The sequence below is a fragment of the Narcine bancroftii genome, chromosome 5, assembly GCF_036971445.1.
Source record: "Narcine bancroftii isolate sNarBan1 chromosome 5, sNarBan1.hap1, whole genome shotgun sequence".
NCBI lineage: Eukaryota > Metazoa > Chordata > Chondrichthyes > Torpediniformes > Narcinidae > Narcine > Narcine bancroftii.
The window spans coordinates 80246228-80267054 of NC_091473.1; the positions used below are offsets into that span (position 1 = coordinate 80246228).

Genomic DNA, 20827 nt, shown 5'->3' on the forward strand with positions numbered 1-20827 from the left:
ATTTTTAAAAATACTCATTTGCTTGTAGTTAAACAAGAAAATCTGCAGAAGCAGGGGTTGAGTGCAATACACAAATGTGCTGGACAAATTCAGCAGGCTACACAGCATCATAGGCCATAGGAAGTAAAGAGTAACCAATTTTTCAGGCCTGGGTCCTGACGAATGACCACGGAGGGTAATACTCTTCAAAATATTTCAAAACTCTACACCCTATTAAAATTTAAAAAGTAAGCATGATAATTCAACCTTTTCCATAACTTTAATTAATAACTGTGTTCTTTATTCACAGGTTTGCTCTTCAGGTTTATGGATTATTCGGTCTGGTACACAACATTACCAATACAGCACGAGGTGCCTTCAGTAAAGTAAAGCTCTACATCACAGAGAAGTTAACAATTTTACCATTGATCCCAAATACTGGGGCACTGAAATGCAAAAGACAATTGAAAGGAAATCATTTTCAAAATATAAGGTAAAGTTTTCAGTAACTGAAAGTAGGAGACTAAAAAAGAATTCCAAATCCATAGATAAAAGAATTTGGGACTTAATGAACCCCATGATTAAGGCTCAAATAAAAATGATTTGTGAGACAGTGGACATTTTCTTTTTTACTTTTTTGGGGAAGAGTTTAAACCATACAATTGCTTTTTAAATCTATCTTAGTAATTTTATTTATCTTGTTGAAAGGAGGATCTAATATTGCTCAATTGCAAATTCATTAACAATAGCAATTTGGGTGGGGCATCAACCAAGAATATAAAGAGTACTCCATGGAAAGAAACAGAACATTAATTCTGCTATGAACCCACTGTATACTTGAGTGTTATACATAAGGGGCAATAATGTGGAATTGGACTTTGCTCTATCCAACTAGGAATTCTTGATGGAGCATTGCTGAGCAATGAAATGCCAGCTTTGGGTAGTCTGGGAGAATGTTCTCAGCCTGTTCTGCTGACAAACAAAATCCTAATAAAGCAAATTCATACTGTATTTATGCAGATAAAGTGGAACCCCCTTATTATACGATAATTTGGGTCCAAAAAAAAAAAATCGCATGCGATAAAAGCAGAGTAGCACTAAATCGGGGTTTCAAATATTGTAGTTACAGTTGAAATTAAAACACAAATTAATTTTTAGTAAACTGACTGTCCCCACTCCTGGCAGCAGGTTGAAGTCCCTGCTTCCCATGACAGCCTGAAGACCCTGCTCCCCATGGCAGCCCAATGCCAGAGTCCAATGACCCATTGCGTTATATTCGGATTCGCGTTAAATCGGTGTCCAACTGTAACATTTTTTCAAAACACAAATTGACAATTTATTATTAAATTAAAAGTTTAGTGTTATAACATCAGAGATTCTCAGAGCAACCAATCAGAAATGTTTTGGTGTTTCAAACAAAAATATACAAGTTACAGAAAAATATCAAAGCAATGAATATAGTAAACCATCATTAAACTTCAACTAACTACTCTTTCTGCTTTTGAACAATATAGAAGTCTTGCTACACCATTTACAACAAAAGCAGTTTTACCAAGTTACATTGCTTAATTGATCTGACAACAAGCATAATAGTTATTGTTCTGGTGGGGAAGTAAGATTTGTGCATGACAGATCTCAATCACCTGTACTGAATAGAATTTGGAAACTGCCATCATGACACCACTAAAAAGGCACTTTGTCTCAAAAACCTTCAGTAGAACAACAGATGTTCTTAATGGTTACAATCTCTGCTTGGATCCTTCTTTCAATGCTTCGATGGAACCAGAGTGTTGGTTGCTATGATACAGTCTATTTACTGACAAAAAATCCAGTTTAAAAGACTATTTAAGCAGCTTCAGTTTTTGAAGATGTGTACCACTGTATAAAAAGTCTTCTAGACATACAACCAGCTAAATTTTGGGCTATATTCTTCAGTGGAGGAAATGTGAGGCATTCAAAAGAGGAGGAACATTTAAACTTCTGGTAGAGTGAACGAACATGACAGCATGGCCTACACACCACAGCTGACAGCATGCATTCAACACATTAAAGGACCCTGTATTAGTTTTCTTCAGGTTCATCTGAGTTGATGATGATATTTTTAAAGTATTAGTCTCACTATTTTTGTAGTACTTATAAAAGTAAGACTGGGCAATTCATGGAAAAACAGAAGACAGCAGGTGAAATAAACAGGAATTTTGAATTTACTTCACAGGATTTTTAACATCCCATATACAATTCTAAATCTGAAAATGGAAGCAAGAAATTCAAGAGAGTTACAATAACCAGGAAAATAATACCAAGCAAATTATTGGAGTTGTGGCTGACAAGTCCCTTGATTTTGATGGACTTCATCCTTGAATCTTAAAAAGGGGCTACTGTGATGGTTGACATGTGATTTCAATTTTCTAAATTCCCTAGGTTCAGGGAAGGTTCCATTAGACTGGAGAATAACATATACAACTCCTTCATTAAAAAGTGAAGGAGAAAGAAAACTGAAAATTATGGGCTAATTAACTGTCGTCATTGGAAAAACAATAGAAACCATTATTAAATATTTCAAAGCAAGGTACATTAAAAAAAATCAAAGTAATTACAAAATCAACATGGCTTTGTGAAAGAGAAATCACATTTGAACAATTTACAGGAGCTCTTTGAAGAAGTACCATGTGCTGTGGATAAAAGGAAACCTGTGGTGTACTGTACTTTGATTTTCAGAAAGTATTTGATGAGATGCTGAATCAAAGGCAATTGTAGAACATATGTGGATAAAAGCTTGGCTGGATAACAAAAAAGAGTTGGCAAGATGGAACAAGTACTATGGAACAAGGATCAATGCTGGAGTCTCTCCATTTTACTTTTTAAATTGTGAACAAAAGTGCTGAAAAAACTCAGCAAGTAATGCATTATTCATAGTAAGTAAAAAGCAATCAACATTTTGTGCCTGAGCCCTTCACTGGCCTGAAATGTTGACTGCCTTTTACTTACTATGGATGCTGTGTGACCTGTTGAGTTTCTCCAGCACTTTTGTGTACTGCACTAGACCCCAGCACCTGCAGATTTTCTTGTTGAAGACACTGAAGTTATAGTTCCTAAATTTACTATTAAAGTAGGTTTTTAACTAGAAACAAACCCTGAGGAGGACAGGACGCTACAAAGGCAATATGGATAGGTTAACCGAGTGGACAAAGTATTATCTGGGACATTTAAAATTCTTTATTTAGAAGAAAAATAATTAAGTATTTTATACAAATAGTGATTCTTGCAGTGCTTTGAGAGACAACAGAATCTGAGTGTTTTACTGCATGTATTACAAGAACTTCAGGCTGACTTCCAGGCCAAACATTTTGGCAGTTTCCGCAAAGCAGGACGTCAAGCGCTGAAGAGCTGGCTCTGAATGGGCAACTAAAGCGGCATCATCTGCAAAGAGTAGTTCACGGACAAGTTTCTCTTGTGTCTTGGTGTGAGCTTGCAGGCGCCTCAGATTGAAGAGACTGCCATCCGTGCGGTACCGGGTGTAAACAGCGTCTTCATTGTTGGGGTCTTTCATGGCTTGGTTCAGCATCATGCTGAAGAAGATTGAAAAGAGGGTTGGTGCGAGAACACAGCCTTGCTTCACGCCATTGTTAATGGAGAAGGGTTCAGAGAGCTCATTGCTGTATCTGACCCGACCTTGTTGGTTTTCGTGCAGTTGGATAATCATGTTGAGGAACTTTGGGGGACATCCGATGCGCTCTAGTATTTGCCAAAGCCCTTTCCCGCTCACGGTGTCGAAGGCTTTGGTGAGGTCAACAAAGGTGATGTAGAGTCCTTTGTTTTGTTCTCTGCACTTTTCTTGGAGCTGTCTGAGGGCAAAGACCATGTCAGTGGTTCCTCTGTTTGCGCGAAAGCCGCACTGTGATTCTGGGAGAATATTCTCGGCGACACTAGGTATTATTCTATTTAGTAGAATCCTAGCGAATCCATTTAGTAGAATCCTGAGGTCCTCCATCAGCCAGCTCCCCACCATGACTACCAGCCCCCCCACATCTCCATCGGGCACACAAAACTCAAAACGGTCAACCAGTTTACCTATCTCGGCTGCACCATTTCATCAGATGCAAGGATCGACAATGAGATAGACAACAGACTCGCCAAGGCAAATATCGCCTTTGGAAGACTACACAAAAGAGTCTGGAAAAACAACCAACTGAAAAACCTCACAAAGATAAGCGTATACAGAGCCGTTGTCATACCCACACTCCTGTTCGGCTCCGAATCATGGGTCTTCTACCGGCACCACCTACGGCTCCTAGAACGCTTCCACCAGCGTTGTCTCCGCTCCATCCTCAACATCCATTGGAGCGCTTACACACCTAACGTCGAAGTACTCGAGATGGCAGAGGTCGACAGCATCGAGTCCACGCTGCTGAAGATCCAGCTGCGCTGGATGGGTCACGTCTCCAGAATGGAGGACCATCGCCTTCCCAAGATCCTGTTATATGGCGAGCTCTCCACTGGCCACCGTGACAGAGGTGCACCAAAGAAAAGGTACAAGGACTGCCTAAAGAAATCTCTTGGTGCCTGCCACATTGACCACCGCCAGTGGGCTGATAACGCCTCAAACCGTGCATCTTGGCGCCTCACAGTTTGGCGGGCAGCAACCTCCTTTGAAGAAGACCGCAGAGCCCACCTCACTGATAAAAGGCAAAGGAGGAAAAACCCAACACCCAACCCCAACCAACTAATTTTCCCTTGCAACCGCTGCAATCGTGTCTGCCTGTCCCGCATCGGACTTGTCAGCCACAAACGAGCCTGCAGCTGACGTGGACTTTTTACCCCCTCCATAAATCTTCGTCCGCGAAGCCAAGCCAAAGATTACAAGAACTAGTAGGCAGATACAGCAAGTTATTTGGAAAGCTAACAAGAGTGGTTATTGCTGGTGGAATTGTTTATCGAAGAAGGGAGATTATGCTTCAGTTATGTAGAGCACTGGTGAGAGAACATTTGGAATACTGTGCAATGAAATGATGTCAATTGTTTGGAAATTGTTTAAAGGTTTACCAGATTAATATCTGAAGGGGACAGGTTATCTCATGAGGAATGTTGGAAATTTATCCACTGAATAGAAAGAGAGAAAACTTGACTGAAGCAAGAAAGATCCTGAAGACCCTTAACAGGATGAATGTGGAGAGGACAATTCTTATGGAGAGAATTAAGAATTGTGTCACTCTTTAAAACAAGGAATAACCCATTTAGGACTGAAAAGAGACCAAATCTTTTCCCTCAGAAGATTGCAGCTTTTGAACTCCATTTCTATTGAGGAACAATGTGATAAAATGTTACTGTGAATGGCAATATGTTTACAATCAGATAAGCCATAATTTTATTATGTGGCACAGCTGGATTGAGGAGACAAATAGACCACTCTACATCTGCAATCATGTTTGTACATAGTGTAGGCAGAAATGTAATTAGAAAATATCAGCCCAGCAATGTTCCTGATACACTCTTGGTTAGTAGAACTCTTTACACATCCAGCAATACATTTCCCCATTCAATAACTGGATGTATAAAGAGTTCTACTAACCAAGAGTGTTTACTATGGAAAACAAATTGCCTATATAATATTTTAAGTTAAAGGGATCACCATCCAAGACATAGCTCATATTAAAATTCATGGAAATATATCTCATGATTTGAAAATCTATTTATATATAAACCACATACCTCAGTCTAGGAGAACAATCACAGTTTCTCGAGGCTAGCAATATAACTAAAATTACCATGTCAGGTATCTCCAAGGCCTTGAGATTCTCCTTAGAAAATGTTACTTATAATTAGCTAAAGTACAATCAGTTTTTTATATAAAGTGAAAAAAAACTTGCCCATGCATTTTACACTTGAAATCCAAGAGGCAGCACGATTGGCATCGCGGTTAGTGCAAAGCCTTTACAGCGCCAGCAATCGGAACTGGGGTTCAAATCCCACGCTGTCTGTAAGGAGTTTATACGTTCTCCCCATGTCTGCATGGGTTTCCCCCAGGGGCTTCAGTTTCCTCCCAACATTCGAAATGTACTGGAGGTGTAGGTTAATTGGGTATAAATTGGGCGGCACAGACTCGTGGGCTGAAATGGCCTGTTACCGTGCTGTATGCCTAAATTTAAATTGAAAATTTAAATTTAAAATTTTTAATTCAAGAGTCACTTTATTTTTAGAAATAGCCTTTTTGCATGCGTTTATGGTCTCAAAGATCTACACACGTACTTTTGACTTCTGTTGGCACAACTCATTTTTAATTATACTAATCTACATACATTGTCACTCCTCAAAATTGCAGATTACATGTACATACTCCTAAATCAGATATTTTGATATAAATAATCAAGTGGCCCTCCACAAATCAGTACTAAAGTACCTTTTACAGCTTCTGTTTCAATATCAATCAGGGGTTTGCCCACAAAAGCAGTATCATCCACATTGTAATAAATTTTTCGAACCACACCATCATATCTGCTGGTTATTGTAACTGATGCTTTGTCACTCTGAACTTCACAGATGCTGTCAAACTGTGATACTGAGTCTCCTACCTTTACGTACCTAAAAAAAAAATCAGAGAACACTAGTCACTCGAAGATATTGGAACACACAGCTGTAATACATAAGGGAAAAAAAGCTTCATGGTAAATTTGATCAAACAGGCTACAAAGTTAAAAGACTGGAAAATAGTCTCAAGCAAACTTCTTGACATTTCGCAATGAGTGCTATTTCTTTCCAGAAGCGCTTCACTGGTGACTTTCACAAATGCAAGCCAATGGAAAACTGCTGGAGCAGCTGAAACTGCACCTGAATTCATTTTCCAGAAATGAGAGAAACAACTGATGGAATAAGAACAAGTGCAAGACCATTTACATTTTTCTGAATGATTTTATATATATATTTGACAGGATTAAAAATCAAGCAGGTACATTTGAATAGTTTCCTGAGCTATTTCAATAATTCAACCTATTAGGACTTGAAGCATTAAACTTTGACAGCCTGCTCTCAAGGAGTTTTTTCAGCAGTTTTATGGGAAGATCTTGTTCTGATTAACTCATGTAATGCTGTCCAAGGCCTCACCTCTGTAATAGAGCCTTGCAATGTTGGATCTGGGTGGCTTCAGGCAGCACTCTAAACTGGCAGAGCCAGAAAAATCTGCACATGAAACAAGCTAATAGAAATTGGGGTTTGGTAAAATAGAAAGGCTTCTAACATTGCCAAAGATAGTAAACTGGAATTATTTCCAATAAAGTGACAGAAAGAAAAAGAGAATGAAAGATAACTAGATAAAAACTGAGTGTAATGTTTGCAAATGAATCAGAACTTGTGGGAAAGTAAACTGTGAGAAGGGTAGAGATCATAGTGATTGAATCTGGGATTAAAAACGGCACTGAGCTTGGGTATAGAGCAAGCACACAACAGTGTTAAGAGTTCAATATCCACTACATGTTTGAGGTTCAAAGTTCAAATTCAAATTTCTAATTTATTGCCAGACATCACATACAATCCTGAGGTTCTTTTTCCTGCAGTCCAGGCAGAATTTCTACTTATTGGTAACTGTAAACTGTACTCAAGAAGATATGTATACAAAAGAGAGAAATGTAAACAATTAAAGAAATGTAAACAAACTGACAGTGCAATACAGAAAAATAAATATAATATGTCCAAAGTAAGAGTCCTTAAATAGGTTCTGATGGAGCCTGTTGTTTAGGAGTCTGATGATGGAGGGGTAACCAAAGGTTACACAGCACAGCTTTTATGCCTGCTTCCTGACTAATCATTTTCTTTCGCTTGTGCATTAAAAAGGAAAAAAACTATTGAAAGTAAACATGATATCCTTATAAATTATTAGATAAGATAAAATGGCAAAGATATTAGCAAATACAGAGCATCCTTCACTCACTAAGTAGCATAAAACATTTTAGAAATAACAAAGAACCAAGGAATTTAAGAATATATTTATTGGTAAAGAAATGGCACTGTACAATTTAAATGAAGTAAAAACTAACAAATTTCTTGAATCAGGTTGGTAACTTATAACTTTATACATCAATTATATTCAACTCCTGAGCGTTTGAAACGATATAAACTGAGTGCCTCAGATTTGTGTTTTCAATGCAATAAGCAGAATGGTACATTTTTGCATTCAGTTTGGGTATATGATAAGATTAAAGGTTTTTAAATTGGGGAGCTTACTGCAATGGGTTTGTTACATAAATTAGATAAATTTCAAATGGCATTTTTGAGATTGTATAACTGTTTCATGGAAAGATCAGATGGAGCTTAGTTTACAAAGATGGCATTCAGAAATGAGGTCATGTATACCAAGAGAAGATAACTTATAAGAGATCAATATTACAGATTTAAAAGATTTGGAGCCCATATTTGAATTATTTTAATTTGAAAATCTGAAACTGGTCGTGTGCGGCTGGATCTCCGCATTGAATACTAAATGAATGATTGAAATTATTCTTATTTCTTTTCTTTTTTATGGTGAGTAGGGGGGTAAATTTAGGCTAAGGGGAGGGGTGGGGTGGTGAGGTTTGTAGGATTTTTTATAGATCTTGTAGTTTTCTTCTATGTAACCATGCAAATTTTCTTTTGATAATTTGTTAATTCTAGATCTGTAATTGTGGTTATTACTTTGTTTTCTAATAATAAAGTATTTTAAAAAAATTATTGAATCCAAGGACCTACATTCTGGTGTTTTGAAATAAATGCTGAAGAGATGAAAAATGTTCTGATTTTGATGCTCCAGTATTCATTAGATTTAAGATTAGTCTTCACAGATTGTACTTTGCTATGCACCAATCTTGTACAGTGTGCCATTAATGAAAGGAGGGACATCAGTGGCAAGTATAATACATATGCAGGTATACCAAGAATGTGATAATATGCAGTTACATAATCAAAACATTAGTGGGCAGAATCGCATACTATTTATGAGTAGGACAGTGTATTTTTCTGATGTTCTGAGGCTGTAGATAATGAGAATCAGGAAATAGCGTGTTTGGATTTCAAGGGGTATCCAATGAGTCAAGAGGTTATTGTACAAAATTAATGCACATGGGACTGAGGTGTGTGTAAGACAAGATAACCTTTATTGTCATTGCACAAGTACAACAAAATTGTGTACACATCCTGACAGTGAACACATACATCAAACAAATAAGATACAAAGAAAATCACAATAAAACAATACAGTATTCAATGTTTGGCAGTATTCAGTTCACGTATGGCTCTGGGGTAAAAACTGTTTGTCCGTGATTTAAAACTTCTACCGGAGGACAGCAGGTCAAACAGCTAATGATCAGGGTGAAAATAGTCTTTCATGATTTTGGTTGCTCCACTAAGGCAGTGAGAACTGAATAAATCCTCCAAAGAGGGCAGTGCGCAGCCGCTAATCTTCTGGGCCACAATGATGATTCTCTGAAGGACCTTCTTGTTTGTTGCCGAGCATGTTGGTATGCAGTTGGCCTGCACACTCTCAATAGAGCAGTGATAGAAGGACATCAGCAGTTTCTCCTGCAGTTTGATATATGATATAACAATATGATATATTGAGGATTGGTTAAGATACAGAACCATTTAGAAGAAATCATTTATTTTTCCCAACTTGTCAGACTGCAATTTAAGGATCAGTGCTGGAACCTCAATTGCTTCAGGTTCTTATCAATGCTTGAGTGCAATGCTTGCTGTTGATACACAATTAGGTGGGAAGGTAAACTGTGAGAAAGGGGTGTGAACCCAATGATGGATGCTAAGATAAAATTGGCAATGAGTTTGGTATGAAGCATGCATGCAGCAAATTTGCATCCTTAAATATAGCCTGCCTGACCACACAATAATTTTGCATATTTCAATGAGTTCAACTTCTATTTTTGGCATTCAAAAACCTGTAAAAAGGCACAAAGCTCTGGCTACAGATTGTCAATCAAGATGGTCCAAAATGTTCTGATGTTATTAGGTTATAGCCCCAACCAGTGACTTTTAACAATTCTCAAACAATATATTTGAAGTTATAGCTCAAATTCTTGATATACAGCTCGTTTTTGATGTAATACTCTATTTATTGCTCCATTTCAGGATTTTTATTTTAGATAGCTTTATATAATAGCAGTCACCCTGCTGTACTTGATTACATTTCTAGTAGTTATAGACTAAGTCTGTTTGGCTGCCAGACAGAAGTTTACAACTACCACATGTTTGTCATATCGCACTATTACAAATGTAAAACAATTCTCAGGACAACTCTCAGGATAAGAAGGTTGTCAACTCAGCCTGCGACATCACAGGAACCAGACTTCACTCAGTTGAGGACATCTACATGAGGTGGTGTCTTAAAAAAGCAGCCTCTATCCTCAAAGACCCCCCCATCACCCAGGCTATGCCCTCTTCACTCTATTCTTTCTTTTTTTTGGCTTGGCTTCGCGGACGAAGATTTATGGAGGGGGTAAATGTCCACATCAACTGCAGGCTCGTTTGTGGCTGACTAGTCCGATGCGGGACAGGCAGACACGGTTGCAGCGGTTGCAGGGGAAAATTGGTTGGTTGGGGTTGGGTGTTGGGTTTTTCCTCCTTTGCCTTTTGTCAGTGAGGTGGGCTCTGCGGTCTTCTTCAAAGGAGGTTGCTGCCCGCCGAACTGTGGGGCGCCAAGATGCATGGTTTGAGGCGATATCAGCCCACTGGCGGTGGTCAATGTGGCAGGCACCAAGAGATTTCTTTAGGCAGTCCTTGTACCTCTTCTTTGGTGCACCTCTGTCACGATGGCCAGTGGAGAGCTCGCCATATAACACGATCTTGGGAAGGCGATGGTCCTCCATTCTGGAGACGAGACCCACCCAGCGCAGCTGGATCTTCAGCAGCGTGGACTCGATGCTGTCGACTCTGCCATCTCGAGTACTTCGACGTTAGGGATGAAAGCGCTCCAATGAATGTTGAGGATGGAGCGGAGACAACGCTGGTGGAAGCGTTCTAGGAGCCGTAGGTGATGCTGGTAGAGGACCCATGATTCGGAGCCGAACAGGAGTGTGGGTATGACAACGGCTCTGTATACGCTTATCTTTGTGAGGTTTTTCAGTTGGTTGTTTTTCCAGACTCTTTTGTGTAGTCTTCCAAAGGCACTATTTGCCTTGGCAAGTCTGTTGTCTATCTCATTGTCGATCCTTGCATCTGATGAAATGGTGCAGCCGAGATAGGTAAACTGGTTGACCGTTTTGAGTTTTGTGTGCCCGATGGAGATGTGGGGGGGCTGGTAGTCATGGTGGGGAGCTGGCTGATGGAGGACCTCAGTTTTCTTCAGGCTGACTTCCAGGCCAAACATTTTGGCAGTTTCCGCAAAACAGGACGTCAAGCGCTGAAGAGCTGGCTCTGAATGGGCAACTAAAGCGGCATCGTCTGCAAAGAGTAGTTCACGGATAAGTTTCTCTTGTGTCTTGGTGTGAGCTTGCAGGTGCCTCAGATTGAAGAGACTGCCATCCGTGCGGTACCGGATGTAAACTCTATTCCTGAAAATGAGCACTCAATGGCACAAGGACAGCTTCTTCCGCTCTGTCATCAGATTAATGAATAATCAGTGAACCAAAGACAATGCCTTACTTTTCATGCACTACTATTTTAATTTTTTTGTATTTATAGTAATGTTGTAAGATGATTATGATATGAATGTTTGCACTATAATGCATCCACAAGACATTGAATTTCATGACTTGTTCATGACAATAAATTCTGATTCTGTCATATAAAGCCCCTCTTGACTATGGGCTACAATCCCTTTTGTGTCCTAACTACCTACTTTTGCATCTACAGAAAATGAATATTTAGTTCTATCTTTTTCAATTTCTATGCGACCACTTATTTGCTCTTCAGAGGAAATTAATACTTAAAGACAAATTCCAAATCAAGTTGATGGATTACAGCCCATAATGAATCAAAGTTGAAAAAGCTTTGAGGAAATCAACAATTGGTTTAAACTGCAGAAGATCACAGAAGAAAAGTGTAACAGGCTTATATTATTCTTAATGTTTATTTTATATATATATTTTAGTAAAGTTACTGTTGGGGTGGGGGAGACACACAGATAACAATTTGAGTTGGCAGATGCCATGGCACCTACGTTCAGAGCTGTAACAGTTATTTGTTCCACTGAAATAATGAATGTTTGCTAAGAAGGACATCTGCTTGTTGACTTGTGTTTTTTGGAAACTGAAACTAAGAACTATGTACTGCTCAAGCAAATCATGTGATTAAAGACATTTGAAAAACCAGCATTTTAATATTCAACCAGAGTCATTTAAAAAGACAAAATTAAAGTGACTTTAGAGGAAAATGGCCACTTTGACTGCTTCTCTTTGTCAGGGGAGTGTAATGATGCTGTGGATATTGTAAAAGACAGATAACTGGTCTAGATGCTCCTGATTTATTTTCATCGGTAAGATTTTCTAAGAACTGTTGGTATTCTTTTGAAGGGTTTTGATCATTATCAAGGCATTCAAGAAAGTCTGTCTTGAACGGTTGTTTCAATGGTTCATTGAATTTCACAAGATATCATATTGACACTTCTTGTTGAGTGCTTCTGAGCAATATCATTCTTTCTTTTTAATGTCCATTGATTGTCCATCCAAGCATTGTTTTAATAGTGTAAGGTCCATCTATCATACTCAGTATAACTTTTATTGGTTCCAGAACCTCTGGTACATCTAAACCAATTAGCACCTCTATCTCAGAGCTATTTTCCAGTATATAAACCTTCCACAGTTATGTCCACTAATTCACATCAATTTGATGTGGGATGTTTCCTTTATGCACAGGCATCGTCTTCTGTGTGTATATGCCTGGGAGATTACAAAATTTGTCGCTCTGTATTCCAGCAACCTCTAACCTGGAATTCGTGTTAGTTTCAATGACCTTTTCTTGTCCCATGGTTTTCATTAGAATTCTTGACTTTTTTCCTTCAAGATGAAGCCTTTTCATAAGCCCCACAGTGCCAACTGATACAGTGCATCCTGGGTCAGGAAATACATGTGTACATATCATTGCATTCTAGTTCTTGTCTTAACTTGTACAGGCACTATTGAGAGTTTGCAGTTATCTGCACCGGCTTCAGTAAGACCATTTGTCAATAATGAAGTTTCAGTAGTGTTTTCATCTGCTTTTTGCCCTGATGTTTATTTTTTTTCCATATTCTTCTTTTCCTCAAAGATATGTAGCATTTTAAGATGTTTTTCACTACATATATCGCAGTTGAGTTGCTTTCTGCAGTTTTTGCTGATGTGTCCTTTACACAGTCACCCAAAACATACTCTTTTTTTTTCTAAAAGTGATTTTCTCATTATGCATCTTCTTTTCCATTTGTGTACACTTTTCCAAATCGTGCTCATCATTACAGAACAAACATTTCTTCTCAACAGGCGAACTTTCCTTTTCCTTAATTTCTTTATCTGCCACTATCTGAGAGGTGGCAAATGCACTTTTCTTCGATTGTGGTTGAGGATATGATTTGGACTTTTCAACTTCTTTACTCACTGTTTGAGTACCTTTAATTCCATATACAGGATCCGTGACAACATCCACTTGTTCTTCCATGAACTTCACCAAATCCTTAAAAGTATCTGTAACAAAGTTTCTTTTTTTGGTATTCAACACTTGACCTCTCCATAAGGGGCACTGGACAAAATGGTGACTCTGACTGCCTTACAGTAGACAAAAGTTAAAAGAATTTCATGCATGTTACATTCTAAATGTAGTATTATATGACAATAATGGAACCTTTACCTTTATAATTCTTTCATCCGGTTGGGTAATTTAATCTACATTGTTTACCATATTCTGAGGTATCTCAAGTTCTTGAAGATGGCCAATTTCCTTCATTATGTTGCAACATCCTCTTAGAAAGAGGGCGTAAGCTTATAAACCATTCATTAATGACCATGAAAGAGCCTTCTGTAAATAAGCTCTAGAAATTCTATACTTGTTGCCACTTAGCTGGTTTGAATCCTAGCACAAGATTCACATGTTGGCAAATCTTTACGAGTTCTTGTGATGGTCCTCTCGTGATCTGCTGCAAAAAAATATAAACAATCCTGGCTTTGACATTTAATTTCAATACTGCGTTCAAACCTTTTCATAATGAGTGGAATTCAAGAGGGTCACCATAAAAATATGGAATCTCTCTCTTGGGCAGAGAAGAGAGAGTATGTAACTGCATTAATGATGCAGCTATTTCATCTTGTCTTGTCATGTCTAGGTGTACGTTAGTTTGTTCACCTGGATTTCTAATACTTGCTAGGAGTGCCTGCTATGACCCTACTTAAGATGGCATTTGACTCTTATCTTTGTCCAATGTGGCCATCACTGGGATTTGAGCTCTAGCTCCTAGCATTAATCTGGTTAATTTAGGATCCTGCACATCTCTCATCCATGGCACCGGCCCAGCCCCGTGCCTTAACTTGCCTGGTACAGGACCAAGCATGTATTGTGATTGAAGTACTGACTCAGTACTGAGTCTTAATCTGCTTAGTCCATGACCAAGCACTTCTTGTAGTTTTATCACTGATTCAGACCCGTGCCTAGATCTATTTCAGGCTATAGCACTGGCTCAGCTTTGGTATTCAATAGTTTCTTTTTTTGAAGTCCTTCCTCAAAACTTGATGCTTTCAATAATTTACTTTGAGCATCAAATATCACTGAGCCTTCTAATGCCCGTTACTTGGCCTTGTTAACAGCAATTTTTCTGTTCAGTTTCAGTTGCTTCTTTTGCTTTTTTAGCTGCACTTCCTCCATTCTTATTTGCTCCTCTTCTCTTCGTCACCGCACCCATTGCGGCTCCTTCTTATTTTATAAATCCAGTTCAAACTGAAGTATTTCCATTTCCCCTTTAATTTTTAAACTCTTGTAACTCTGGAACCTGCTCTAGAACTTCCCTTGCTTCTCCTACTGAAAATATTTGATACACTCTCGCGAGGTCCTATAAGGTCCTCAACGTCAGGTGTTGCTTTAATCTCTGACCACGTCTTCATTTTGGATTGCTCATCCTCCACACCATCTTGTGGTATAGCTTCAGCCACTATTGAGAGGACAGTCTCAAATTCTATTAATGGTTTTTGCAGTTATTTTGTGGGATGTGTATCCCTCACAACTGTAATCTTTTTCTTATCTATTCAGACTTACTTGAGGAGTCACTTTGTTTTCCTTTGTATCTAATTGCTGCCTTTGCAATTCATCTTAAAGTTCTGTTTTCTTCATCTTCTCAACACGCAACTCCTTAGCAACTACAGGTGCTGTTTCTTCCATTGTGTGGTTTGTTGCACTCAGACATCAAACATGCACAACAATCTCTCTAAACCATTATCGTAAGACAAGCGGCCAATGCACAAAACTGTGTTCTAATTTGTAATAAACACACTGAAGGAACTTCCAATGGCTGACCACTTCTTCAATTGTCTTGGTTGTTGATGTTTGTGCCTGGATTGATATCTGCTCTAAACAGACCCCAATCAATCCAGTCTTCTCTTCCAAATCCAATTTCCAACTTCATGCCTTCAATTCGTCTTCTATTGACTAATGAGTCAATAGTTCAATTTCTTTTACTAAAATTATTTCGACTATTTCCCTTTATAATCACTTGGGCAGCATGCAAACATTGTTGTTTGACTCGTTAAAATGAATAGTCCATTCTAAATTAGCATTGAGTTTTTCCACTGTTTATTTGAATTATTAAAACAATTAAACTATACTTAAAACGATTTATAAAATGGACAATAAAATATTAATATGTTAATATTTTCAAAAGAACAGTTAAAGAAATTATCTGAATCGTCTACATTTTGCTCTGGTTCTATCCAGTACAAAAGCAAATTCAAAACTAAATTGTTTATCTCAAACATGCAGAAAAAGACCTTGGCTTAAAGGATATTACTACTATGGGGACATACTCATGGAATTCGTAAACAATATTCTAGTTGCTTGCAACTTACAATTCATCTTAACCCTAACATAGTGAAATGCCTTGGTCCTTTGAACTTTAAGCAATGAAAGAAACATCTACAGTCTTGTCTGTCTCTGTATAAATATAAGTATGTCTTTATTTAAAGAGAGCCATTCACTGATTTGTGGGAATTTGTTGTGTACAAAACAACCACCTTGTTTGTACAGCAAACAAATTCACTGGTTGTGATGCCCAATGTTTTTAAGATGTGATGAGATACAACTCAAATACAATACACTTTCAAACATCATTATTTCACCAGTTTACACTGGCCATATTAAACTACAATCTTAGCACTTTTGTACCACAAAACAGAAAACAAATAAATAGATACGTCTTTACTTTGTGAAATATACTCTGGTCAGAAATAAATGAATATATTAATTCTATGACTAAAAGGTTGTTGACTGGGCCACAACAATATTGCAACATAAATCATTCATACATCATAATTCAGAATCAACTCACCATTCCTTCACATTAACTTCTGTGATCCCTTCTCCAATATCAGAAAGTTTAAACTGAACAACCTGGCCGTTAACAGCTGCATGAATAAATAAATAGGTCATTCAACATTTGATCAACTAATCTGACAAAACTATGACTTCAACAAAAAACTAGTCAACATTTAATTACCAGTAGAGGTTCTTAAAAATCTTGAATGTATGCCAACTCGACGAGATGGCTTGTTAAATACAGGATATTGTGGCGTCTGAAAATGGTCATTATTACAACACCTATAATGGTGCACGCATACCTGGCAGAGAGACAGAAACAATTAATAAATGTAACAATATAAACTTTAATGGCAATTTTTAGATGTAACAATCTTTAAAAAATGCAAAGGGAAATAGAGAATTTTTACATATGCAATTCAAAATCACATCTTCCACTCTTCACAGATAAATGGTTTGTCATTCATAATATAATTACAGTACTATTATTTCCTGAGTGATAGGAAACAAAAATAATGTTATTGGGAGGGGCAACTATTACCTGGAGTAGCAATGGTGCCCACTTATTAGCATCACTGGTTAAAGGTCTGCCATTACAGCATTACCTAGGTTTTAAACACATGAGCAATGCCTGACTCAAATGGCTGGCCAGAGATCAAAATTAAAAAGTTACAGAAGCAAGGACATATTTTGCGTGCATGATGTCAGTGAGCTTTGATATCTAATCAATAATTTCATATCACAAGTTTTTGGAAAATGCATTATTCCAATTTTCTTTTTAAAAATCAATGTCTTAGAAGCAGTTAGAATCACTAATTATTTCTCTCCTCCACTATGCAATATGAAACAGTTAACATGATGGAAAAAAATACTGAAACAAAAATAAGCATTCTGTATTATTCACTGCCTTAGAAGGAATCAGAGATGGTGTCTCTATATCAATTACATTTTTACAATTTGTGTGAACTCTCCATTATGATCCATATGATTTTCACTGAAGTGAAACTTACCATGCTGTATATAAAATTTAAATTTCATGGTGCATACAATCATACAACACAGAAACAGGGTCTTCTGCACAACTTGTCTATGCCAACTAGGCTTGTCTCATTTGGCTGCATTTAGCCCATATTGCACACCCATTTCACAGCAACTCCACCATGCATTTCTAACCAGCCCTATTCCCTCAAATGAGCTCAGTGTAATTGGGAGATTTTACTGGACCCGCAGAAGCAGGTTCACCAGCAGTTCTCCAGAGTTAAGTAGATATTGGGTCTCAGGAAATTCTGCATTGACTGTTGTGACTGACACAATCAACATAAGATGCACTGGCCGAACAAAATAGGGATGGGCTGGTTAATCCTGCCACTTCTAATTTGTGCACAGCCCAACAAATCTACTTCCATTCTGCCATGTGTGCCCATCACCAAACCCTTTCTTCAATTTTAATGAAAGTTTATAATTTCTTCTTTCTCCACACAGTTCCTTACCTGTTGACTATTTCTTGAATGTTTACGAGTTAGTTGAATAAAATATGAAAACATGTATAAAGAGGGCCTAAAAAGAGCAAACAGTAAAGGAAACAAGGTGGAAATTATTCAGAAGACAAAACATATAACCATATAATCGTTTACAGCACGGAGACAGGCCATGTCGGCCCTTCAAGTCCGTACCGGTTCACTTGAACAACTCCACTAGCTCCTCCGCAAACTCCTGAGGAAGCAGAGGCTCTCTTCATGATGCCACCGGTGCGCTGGTTGTCGTGTATCTCAAAAGTTTTACTAAGATGGATCTTGATTTTGGATATGCCTGTGGTTTTGGAGCTAATGCTCTGTGTGCCCTTTCTATTTCCATTTCTTCCTGCATTTCTGTCATTCCTTGGACTGATTTCAAATATTTTTTTACTTTGTCACTATTGAAAAATCAAGGCTCAATATATAGAATTTGTGTTCAAATAGGAGAAGCAAAAAAAAATGGTGATTTCAACAGTGTCTGTGAACTCTCCATAATTCCTTCTATAAATTAAAATTACACACTAAGATCAGAGTGAGCACTTCTGAAATTACAGCCAACAAGGATAAACAAGCAATAGCAGTTGTGAGATTTAATATCCATTTTTTAAAATCATCTTTTAGCTTGAATGACATTTGAAATCATAGCCTGAGTGTTCACCAAATCATAACAAAATGTTGCAGAGTTTCAAGACCCAATAGAACACTGCATCACAGCCCAGGCCCTTTGTCTCTCAATGTTGTGACAACCTATAGATTCCTACCATTAAAAAACTAAACCTTTTCTACCTCGTAACCCACAATTTTTCTTTCATCCATGTTCCTGTCTGTCTCTTAAATGCACCTTATGTTTCAGACTCCACCACCACCCCTAGCAGGGCATTCCAGGCACCCATAACTCTCTGTGTTAAAAAAAAACTTACTCTGATCTCTCCCCTAAACTTTCCTCCCAACCTAGTATTTATCATTTGCCTTCATAATACTATCTTTTGAAAATAATCCAAGAATAATCTTTCAAAAGGACAGGCAAGAATAAAGGGAAATCTGTCACATTTAACATACTCATTTGGTGTTTTTTTACAATATTAAAATTAACATTGAATGAAATTATGGGGGGGGGGGTCCATACGCTAACTTTCAAAATCAAGAAATACCAACATTTTATTGATATAGAAGAATTGTAATGGTATTCTGAAGTTATCAATGACTGCCCAAGAGATACAAGCCCCTAGCCTCATGTTATTATAGATAGGACAAATTTTGAAAATGGACATGTCATTCTCCTGCACAAAAATAAAATCACATCAGACACATCAGAAAGCGAATTGTGGTTTTGGTGCTTTTACAATATTTTGATAAATTTACTTGCATCAATATTTAGACAACATAAAATTGAAACAATATATAAATAAAATCACCAAACTTTAAAATCGTGATCCCAAAACAGTTGACTTTCAATGTTATTCAACAGTCCCCTGTGCAATAGCACATGCTGTAGAGCAAACATTGAAATGTAATTAATTAACGAAGGAGTAAAGAGTGACTCTATTTGGCTGAATGTCACCTATTTTTCAAAGGTTTAATCTGATCTGTGTTTAAAATGAATTATAAAATAAATGCAACATTTAATGCTTAATCAGTTAACTTAATGTGCCCTTTCAGTCAATTTTTGTTTCAGCCCTCTTAGTAAAAGTTCCACATTCAAATATGAATTGTCTTCAGTGGCTTGAATTACTTCCTGCAATCACCAGTTATGCAGCTGGACAACTTTTCTTCACATATCTATTATTTTGACCATTTAACTCATTGCTCCTTGTTCTCAAATGCATTCGCATCCCCACATTTCATTGGCTCTTTCCTTGATCACAATCATATGACTGCATATAGATGCCAGATGATAATTTGGACCTGTAGTACATGAAGGAACACAATGGTCTAACTTCAAAAACGCAAAGTTTACCAACAAAATAGGGATGGCTGGTTAATCCTGCCCCTTCCAATATGTGCACAGCCCAACAATCGACTTCCATCCTGCCATGTGTGGCCATCACCAAACCCTTTCTTCAATTTTCATGAAAGTTTATAGTTTCTTAACATAACATTGTTCAGATTAGATGAATTTAAAGCAGTGTAGCTAGTTAGTAGATATGTAAAACGGAGTAAACCATTTGCACTGCATAATGAGTCGGATTGTAATTATGGGACTAACAATCTTATTAAACGGCAATTGCCAATGATTTTTATGAGTTATCTTCGATCAGAAACGTCAGCTGGTTCGGGTCTGAATCTTGAGTTTATGTACAAACTGAGCCAACTATTATATAGTGACAACGCCAGGTCTAGACCCAGATACCATCATTGGGCCTCTTGGCTGAGGACGGAAGAAATCCACTTAAGGATGAACTAGGTTAAACGCGGAATTTGCCCACCGTGGTACTAAGTTCTCGCTTAGTAATACAGGGGCTTGCAAGCTGGAGGAGAGCTCCATCCCAGACCGGCGCGGCTCTGATCCACGGGTCTCGCCTTTCCACTCAAAGTGGCTTCTCCCATCGATGTACCTTTGTCTTCTCATACACCGCAGGCAGTCCCTGTCGGAGCAACGTCCTCCTACTGGGAAGCCTAAACCCCTCGCCTCGCAGCAAAGCCATGACAGCCCGTACGGTCGCCATTTTACCCGGAAATGAGCTCAACACGCAATACGTCTGGACTTGAGCATCCCAGACGCTGCTATTAAGGGGCAGGCAGACGCAACGTTGCCAGCCCAGGTGCTTGCGCCTTCTGGAGCTGATGCTGCACCTCGATGTAATGCAGACCATGCTCTCAATACCTTTCAAAGTATTCTTCATTTTAAGGGGCTGTGGTGAGGGATCCTCAAGAGT

The 20827-nt window shown here is 38.1% G+C and overlaps 1 protein-coding gene across 1 annotated transcript in view; it reads right to left on the reverse strand.

Moving 5' to 3' along the window:
* Nucleotides 1–20617, reverse strand: part of dbt (dihydrolipoamide branched chain transacylase E2) — a 40893-nt gene extending 20276 nt beyond the window's left edge. The window contains exons 1-4 of the mRNA XM_069937998.1: nucleotides 20507–20617; nucleotides 16619–16739; nucleotides 16451–16526; nucleotides 6377–6558 (exon numbers count right to left, since the gene is read on the reverse strand). Of these exons, the coding sequence (XP_069794099.1) occupies nucleotides 6377–6558; nucleotides 16451–16526; nucleotides 16619–16739; nucleotides 20507–20617 (490 nt within the window). The remainder of the gene's footprint in view (nucleotides 1–6376; nucleotides 6559–16450; nucleotides 16527–16618; nucleotides 16740–20506) is intronic.
* Between the last annotated feature and the right edge of the window lie 210 nt (nucleotides 20618–20827).